Source organism: Amborella trichopoda, chromosome 10, assembly GCF_054954075.1.
Source record: "Amborella trichopoda isolate Santa Cruz 75 chromosome 10, AtrichopodaSantaCruz75HAP2 v2.0, whole genome shotgun sequence".
Lineage (NCBI taxonomy): Eukaryota > Viridiplantae > Streptophyta > Magnoliopsida > Amborellales > Amborellaceae > Amborella > Amborella trichopoda.
Window position 1 is genome coordinate 29,534,610 of NC_142345.1, and position 9,242 is coordinate 29,543,851.

The following is a 9,242-nucleotide window of genomic DNA, read 5'->3' on the forward strand; positions in this document are numbered from 1 at the left end:
AATATCAAGAGCATCCAATTAGATATTACATCCATATGTGTACGTGATCTTTGCTCATTCCTATTTTGATTAGATCTTTAGGATTTAATTTACTACAAAATAAGACTTATATTAGGCATCAAGATAACCACGTGGTTTCCTATCCCAACTATGCACGTGACCCATCTTTGCTCATTCCTACACGTGACCCATCTTTGCTCATTCCTACACGTGACCCATCTTTGCTCATTCCTACTTTGATTAGACTTTTGATATCTAATAGGATTTAATTTACTACAAAACTTGATAAAGGGCAGAAAAGTTTCAACATTAGCAGGCGGCATCGAAAACAGCTGAAGAAGACGGTGGCCCAAGTAGCTGGGTTCCTAACGGTCGCTGACGCCTTGGCATCTAAAGCCAATGCTAAGCCTCCTCCCACTAATGAGGAGCTCATCAAGCGACACAGGAATCCCAAGGCCAAGATAGCCCAATGGCCTTTTGAGCTCGACTTCAAGCAACGGCTGAAAGAGTTAAGAGGGCAGAGCTTCCATTCTCACGAAGCATGCCACATGGTGCAGATCTCTGAAGCAGTGACCAATACTGACCCAACCAGTCTAAGGTAAGGTAGGAAGTTACAGCCACTCATGCAGAAACCAAGACTCCTGAAGTATCCGGGTCCGCCACTCATCCCACTAAAGCCCGTGGCAGATCCAGGAGTACATAGAAATGGTGATCTCAAAGACAAGTATAATGTGGTGGTTGTCTCTATGATCGTTGAATCACATATTCCTCCCCTCACACTCTCTGAGCTCTGCTCCTCTCAATTGACCCAAGTGCCTCAGAATTGGCACTCTCAACCTTACGCAATCCCTCTCCTTAAAGCCGACCCCTACTCAGGCAGGCAAACAGTGGAAGTAGCTACCATGCTCTACACTGTCAAAGCCTTGTTTGAGGTGGAAAAGCCAAGAGCATGGAAACCCACAAACTGGGAGATCGGGACATTCGAGTTCAATGAAGGACCCCTTGGATCACCAACCAATGACGAGATGGAAGTTCAAGAAGCCCCCAAGGAGTGGGAAGAAGGTGGACAAGCTATGGATGACAATCTCGATGAAATAAACTTGGGTGAGGAGATTGACCCAAGGCTGACTTATGTTCCAGCTAACATGTCACCAGACTAGAAGGAGAATTATACCACATTCCTACGAGCAAACCGAGATGTTTTCGCCTAGCACTATCATGAGATGCCCGGTCTCGATCCCCAGGTCGTAGTACATCGGCTCAGTATTGACCCATCTTTCAAATCGGTAAAGTAGAAATCGAGAAGGTTCTGGCCGAATCTTGAATGCAGATCGATGTTGAAGTAACTAGACTCAAGGAAGCAGGCTTTATTCGGGAGGTCAAATACCCGAAATGGCTCGCCAATGCTGTGCCAGTTAAGAAGAAGAATGGGAAAATCAGGGTCTGCATCGATTTTTGTGACTTGAATGCAGCCTGTCCAAAGGGCGACTTCCCATTGCCATTCACATAAATGCTTATCGATTCCACAACCCATTGCCAATTCTTCACCTTCATGGATGGGTACTTAGGGTATGATAAGATCAGGATGGCACCAGAGGATGAGGAGGCCACCACCTTCCTGACTCCAAAAGGGGTTTGTTACACGATGATGCCATTTGGATTGAAGAATGTTGGTGCTACGTATCAGCGAGCAATGACCATCATTTTTAAATATATGCTGCACAAGGAGGTGGAATGTCACATGAATGACTTGGTAGTAAAATCTGAAAAGAAGGGTGTTCACATGCGTGACCTTGAGCAAGTGTTCGAGCGACTCCGCCAGCACCAGCTCAAAATGAACCCCTTGAAATGCACTTTTAGCATGCATTCAGGAAAATTCTTAAGGTTCATTGTCAGGTATCGAGGATTAGAGATCGAGACTGTCAAGATCAAGGCAATCCGAGAAATTCCACCCCCAACGACACTTCAAGAACTTCGATCTCTACAAGGCCAGCTTGCTTATATCTGAAGATTCATCTCCAATCTCTCAGGTTGTTGTAAGCCTTTTACACACCTGTTGAAGAATGACTCTCCTTTCATATGGGATGAGTCATGTCAGGTAGCCTTGGATGATATAAAAGAGTATTTTCTAAGCCCCCCCAGTATGCTCTATGCCAATGTTGGGAAGGCCCCTCATTTTGTATGTGACCGCCCTCTACGAGTCACTTGGTGCATTCTTAGCACAAAAAAATGAGGGGGGGAAAGAAATCACGTTGTACTACCTCAGTCGCATGATGCAAGGGGCTGAGAAGAACTATCCACCAATCGAGAAGATATGCCTGGCTTTGATCTTTGCAGTCTAGAAGCTCCACCTTTACTTACTCGGTCATGAAATCCAGCTCATCTCAAGAGCTGATCCTGTCAAGTTCCTCATGACGTGTCCTTGCCTATTAGGGTGCTTGGCAAAATGGTCACTATTAATGATGGAATTCAACATCACATATGTACCACATAAAGCTATCAAAGGCCAAGCTTTGGGTGATTTTCTAGCAGCACATCCCCTACCGGCAGAATCTCCCTTGTCAAGTGATCTCCTTGATGAGGAAGTGTTTTGCGTTGAGCAATCTTATGATTAGAAGATGTATTTTGACGAGGCCTTTCAGTCTGAACGAGGTGGTGTCGGCGTGGTATTTTCGACTCCTCAAAATGGCGTCATCCCCTTGTCTTTCTCTCTCACAGAGACTGGCTCGCACAATGAGGTTGAATATCAGAAGCTCATAATAGGACTCGAGATTGCCATAAACCTGGACTTGGAACGACTAGCTGCTTTCGGTGATTCTGAGCTAGTGATTCGACAACTCAAAGGGACATACGATGTGAGAAATGACAGCCTCAAGCCCTATCATGAAACTGCTAAGACCTTGATGGCCTTTCCTTAGGGCACATCCCCAGAAGGCTAAATTCCAAGGTTGATGCCCTTGCCAAGCTCGACGCCACTATTCAAGTCTCCTCGAAGAGACCCACGCTCATATGGGTAGCAGAGTGGAGGCACATCGAGCTGGTTAAAGGGGTAGATGGGGACATGAAAGCATTCTTTTCCTAGAATACCCTCCTTACCCGTTTGGGGCACTCCTTGCTGCCAAGGATGATCTCGAAGTTGATAAAGGGGCGAAGCAAGTCCAAGACCATAAGTCTGAGAAGCCAGAGGTGGAGATCTTTGATCTAATATTCATCGAAATTGAGCAGGTTAAGGATTGGAGGGAACTCATAATCAACTTTATTAAACACGCTCGGCTACCGGACGATCGCATTGAACGCAACAACATACGAAGAATGTCCACTAACTACACTCTTCTTGAAGGTGATGCTCTCTTTCGATGTTCCTTCGACGAAATCCTTCTCAGATGTGTCGGCTCAAAGGGAGCAGGGCACGTACTAAAAGAAGTGAATGCTGGGATCTGCGGACTTCACAAGTCAGGCCCCAAGCTCTATGAGCGGATACATAGGTTGGGGTATTACCTACCATCAATGGTTGCATGCTCGTTAGAATATGCCAAGAGATGCCAAGTGTGCCAAATACAGTCAAACCTCATTCACTAGCTATCAGAACCTCTACATCCTACGGTGATGTCATGACCCTTCTCTCATTGGGGCATGGACATTGTGGGACCCATTGACCCTTCCTCGGCATTGGGCCACACCTTCATCTTAGCTGCCATAGATTACTTCTCCAAATGGGCTAAAGCAATTCCCCTCAGACATGTCCCTGGGACGTCAGTGGCCAATGTCATGGGACACCTCGTCATCTATCGATTCGATGTGCTTGACTAGATCATATGAGATAATAGTCCCCAGTTCAGAAGCCAGCACATCGACCGCTTGGTTAACCAGTTCTGTTTCGAGTGGAAGTAGTCTACTATGTATCACCCTCAGGAAAATGGTTTGGCCGAAGCCTTCAACAAGATCCTTTGCAGTGTTCTGAGGAAATCAGTGTCGCAAATGAGGAAAAATTGGCAAGCGAAGCTTCCTGAGGCCTTATGGGCCTATCGCACCACCACCTGGAGTGCCACCGACTCTACTCCCTATTCATTGGTTTATGGGAGTGAAGCGGTACTGCCCCTCAAGATCCAACTTCCTTCACTTCACGTCGCCATATATCAGGGTATGGCTGAAGATGAACAGGTTAAGCTTCACTACCAAGAATTAGATGCACTCGATGAGAAGAGATTTGAAGCCCAACAGAACCTTGAACTCCATCAGGGGAGGATGAAAGGGCTTTAGATAAGTTAGTCAAAGTCCGCTCATTCACTCGTGGTGATTTGGTCTTAGCAGAAACAAGGCCGATTGTCATGCATGGGCAACGCAGTGGGAAGTTCGAGCCAAAGTGGGAAGGCCCCTTCGTGATCAAGAAGGCCTCGTCAATTGGAGGTTATATATTGGTCAATCCTGAGGGAGAGGAAGCAATGCCTCCTATCAACGGGCGCTACCTGAAGAACTAGTACTCATGATTTACGGTCTCGGAGGCAAGATCTTAAACATGCCCTCCGATCCTGGTGTATGACCATAAAACACACTACCCTTACGGTCTCAGAGGCAAAACCTTAAACCTGCCCTCAGGTCTTGACGTCTAGCCATAAAACACACGACCTCTAAGGTCCTGGAGGCGTGACTGTAAAAATGCCTCGTCAAAAAGACGGGCATGGCGAAAACCCGAAAGGGCATCAGGAGCAAAAATGTCCAAAAGAAATGACAAGGCACTGTCACACCATCAGTTGTCGTGAGTAAAAATGTCAAAATAAAAGGAAAAGATGGCAGTCATGGTGTGAGAATCATGGGCAAAAACACCACAAAAATCTTTTTTTGGGTTCCCATGAAAACCGAAAATGGCATGCATCCCAAGGACTTGAGTGAAAACCCAAAAGGGAGTTCAAGTCAGTAGCGCGTAAGGGAAAGCGTGGCAGACCCTGAATGGAAACAGAGGCCGTAGAAGCAAGAATGTGAAAGAAAAGGGGAGGCAATCAGCAAAACAAGCAAAAATTTTCATTCAATTAAGAGAATTTACAAGTTACAAGTGGGTAAAGGGTTGGGATAGTCAGTGTTGCTCTTGCATCAGAGGAAAAGAGAACATTTGATCATCAGTGTTCCTCTTGCATGAGAGAAAAGATAGCAGTTGATCGTCAGTATTGCTCTCACATCAGAGGAAAAGAGAGTAGTTGATGGCAAGGAAATTAGTAGAAGGATATACAAAGCAGACTTCAGGAACTAGCCTATGATGGAGAGGAATTGGCCTATGATAGAGAGGAATTTGCTTATGATGGAGATCATGCCTTGTTCATAGAGGGTGTGCTTCCACAGAACAACCTGGAGTTCACAATTGTGCTTGAGGACTTGGCTTCCAACAGACTTTGCGAGCCAGATGGGATCCCCCCTAACTAAGCTATCACCAGTGAAGTTGCTAGTCCCTAACTCCCCTGCCCTCAGAAGATTCTTCACTAGGGGAATGGCCTCAGAAAGTCCTGCCATTAGGCACGAACACTTGTCCTTATGAACACCAGTTTGAGCCGCTGGGCACGTCAAAGTGTCGCACTTCCCCTTCTGAACGTTTGTTCGAGCTGCCAAGCACGTCAAACTACCATGCGCCCGCGCCTGGCCAGACTATCGAGCGCAACCCTCAAAAGAAACCTGTCGAGCGCGTCTCTCAGAATGGACTGCCGAGCGTAGATTGCTGACCACATTGAAGAACTGCTGAGCACATTCAAAACTTGCCACGCCCACTTTTTAACTGACGTGTCTGTCTAAACCGTTGAGCATAACACCATTGTGCGCCACTGAATCAGGCTGTCGTATGCAAACCCTTTGCACACGTGTCGCAATTGCCCATGCGCATGCGTATGATGCCTCAGCTTCTACACCTCACTGCATGCGGGCATGTGACCCCTCGGTTGCCCTGTGACCCTTCACGTGATTGAGACCCTTCACCTGACTGAGACCCTTCGGCTTCTCCCGTCAGAAGATCCCACTGCTTGCCGGAACCTCCCTCCATGCTCTCAATCTCCCTTTTGACGGTGCACTCCTTGCCAAAAAATCCATGTAGCTCGCCAGCGAGCCTTCCCTTCCTCTTCTCAACACACTCCCCTTGCCGAAAAACCACTGTGAATACTTGGAACTCCCTTGCTCACTGTCAAGTCTTTTTCTTCCCCTTTTCGGCACATTCCTTTCACCGAAAAACACTGCCTGAAACCCCTGGAAGATCCCAGAACCTCTGTCAAAAAATCACCCTCGACCCTCGGATTTGCCCCTGTTAAACACTACCACCGTCGGAAGTCCTTGTGCTTCACCGGAAGTCTCTATGGTTCATCGGAAAGCTCACCGAGAAACCACTTGCCTTTTTACTAAGATGAAAAGTGAAAAAATGGGGTTTTACCCCTTTTATAGATTTCACCAGCCTAATTTCCCAAATTTGCCCCCCCACAAAGTCGAAATGATAGTTGGGTCCAGAAGACCAAGAGGTGATGGGTCAGGCCGAGCCAGGTTTCTGCTCGAACCCAAACCCGAATGAGCCCGCCAAGCGCAAGCTGCTGAGCACGTCTTCGCACGAAGCCCACCGAGCACACTGCTCACCACATGATGTCGTGCGCAAGACGCTGAGCACGCTCCTCACCACATGCAGCCATGCGCATGTTGCTGAGTGCGTTTCTCCATGCAACCTGCCATACGCGTTCCGCTGTCGTGCGCACGTCGACATCCGTACTGCTATGCACGACCCCCGCTTCGGCTGTCGTGCATGTCTGTCTTCCACACCGCTGAGTGCAACTCCGATACCGTCGAGCGTGATCCTCCTGCCACTGCGCACACCTTTTGTACGTGCTTCCATGCATGCCTTCCCTAGCCGGCCCGTCCGTGTGTGCATTAGCAAGCCTTCTTCGCCCCTAGCAGGCTGGCCCTCATCACATCTCCATTCCCATGGAGTCATACTCATGACTCATATCATCTGAGTCGACTCATTTTAATTACTAAGACATCGCACTCACTCCTTAACCCTTAGTGAGTCCGCTTACACCTACCATCCCTCATTGGGTCACCACCATCATCTGAACCCACTGCCTATAAATGGTCTCAGCCATTCTATCCCCAGTGAGTCAGACCATCATTCCTAGACTCATTCCCCATGGAGTCCCATCCAATTCACATTCCCTAGTGAGTCCACCCCTCAATGAGCATACATGGCGACTCACACCACGGTCCAGTTACATAACTAAACTGTAGCATACGCCCTGGCTGCATGACATTAAATTGCTTTGTGCAACGGTTCAATTACACGACCCTAAACTATAGCACACATCTTGGCTGCATGACGTTAAACTGTTTTGTGCAACGGTCCAATTACAGGACCCTAAATTGTAGCACACATCCTAGCCACATGAAATTAAACTACTTTGTGCGAAGGTTTAGTTACACTACCCTAAACTGTAGCACACGTCCTGACCGCATGATATTAAACTACTTCGCACAAAGGTCCAGTTATACGACCTTAAAGTGTAGCACACGTCCTGACCGCATTACGTTAAACTGCTTTACACAAAGGTCCAAGTTATATGACCTTAAATTGTAGCACATGTCATGGTCGCATGACGTTAAATTGCTCCACACACTGGTCGAGGCTATATGACCGTAAAACCATAGCCCAGCTCCCGGTGGCTTGACCTTAAACACGCCTCCACACACGAGTGCCCCTCCACTGCGTGCACGGCTTCTTCATGCCCTTCCATGCATGCCTCCCCTAGTGAGCCTGTCCACACGCACATCTACACACCACCTTCACTTCATCCCCAGTGTGTCGTACCCATGCTCATGAAACCATGATGAGCCATTCCATCATCCATACTCACTATCAACTAGTGGGTCACCCATTTCCACCTTCCATACAAACACCACCCATCATACTAGACGGTCTCATGCCATCTCCCCCAAATGAGTCAACCCACCACCATACTCATTCCATGACACAGACCATCATCCATTGTCATCCCGGTCCGTGCTGTAAGACCTTAAACTGCATAGCGATGGTCCAGTTACACAACCTTAAACGTAGCGCATGTCCTGACTGCATGACGTTCAACTGCTTTGTACAATAGTCAAGGCTATATGACCTCAAATCATAGCCCAAGTCCCGGAGGCATGACCTTAAACATGCGTTCACAAAAAAATGGGCATGGTGGAAACCCGAAAGGGCACCATGAGTAAAAATGACGGACAGGCATGGTCATGAAACCATGAGTAAGAGCATTCCGTAGTAAAAACCGAGCACGGTGAAAGCCCGAAAGGGGACTGTGAGTAAAAATGGAAGAAGGGTGGACATGACCGTAAGGTCATGGGTAAAAGTGCCCAATAAAAAGGAGGTTGATGAAAACCGTCATTATGACACCGCTTCCCCCAGTCCAAGTGAAAACCCAAAAGCGCCCTCGGACCAATAAGTAGGTTGATGCAGCGCTCGCCTCCATAGGCGGCTTCAACCGACACTACAAGGAAAATCCTCAGTACCAGAATGCCCTGCTATCGAGACCCAAACAAAAAAACTTGAAGGAAACTCCAACAGTCTGAGTTCGTTCATAAAAGGACCCAAGAGTTAGAAGAAAGACAGTAAGTCAGGGTTCCATGTTAAAGGACCCCATTCCCAAGAAGTCAAACAAGAAAGCCACGATGGCATGCCAAAGACGCTCACAAAAGGCAAGAAACTGTCAAACTAGGTCAAAATCTGCCCACAGCAACCTGCGTGAAGCAAAAAAGGCCGCCTCAACAAACCCCTCCCAGACCGACGGGCCCACACTTTTCAGGCAGACCAACAAAAAGCCCTCGACTGGACTCGACAGGATGGGGCCTCAAAGAGGCACCCTGCTTGTCAAAGCTAACCTGGTATAGCAACAAACAACGCCCACCAAGGGCTCCTTGCCTAACTATCCAAAGCAAAGCTCTTGACGTGGATGATGAGCATTCCCTGAGATGTCCCCCACCAGAAGCAAAAAAAAATTGACTGATTGGGAAGAAAGCCCTTAAGCAAGGCCCTCGACTGCCAAACAAGCCTGGATTCTGACCAACTGGGTTTACAAGCTCTTAATCAAGGCCCCCAGCTGTTGGAACCAAAACAATACGTCCAACAGGGTGAAGACTTTAAAATCATCCCTCAACATCCAACAAGGGTGAGGACTTTAAACACATCCCTCAATGTCTCTTCTCCCCCAAAAAAGTCTCCACGTATGGGTCTA

The 9,242-nt window shown here is 47.7% G+C and overlaps 1 protein-coding gene across 1 annotated transcript; it reads left to right on the forward strand.

Moving 5' to 3' along the window:
• Positions 1 to 2,618: 2,618 nt before the first annotated feature.
• Positions 2,619 to 4,260, forward strand: LOC148780128 (uncharacterized). Its single transcript, XM_088850553.1, has 3 exons — positions 2,619 to 2,811; positions 3,083 to 3,546; positions 3,913 to 4,260. Exons 1-3 carry the CDS (start codon positions 2,619 to 2,621, stop codon positions 4,258 to 4,260), a joined length of 1,005 nt encoding a protein of 334 aa, XP_088706679.1.
• Positions 4,261 to 9,242: the final 4,982 nt, after the last annotated feature.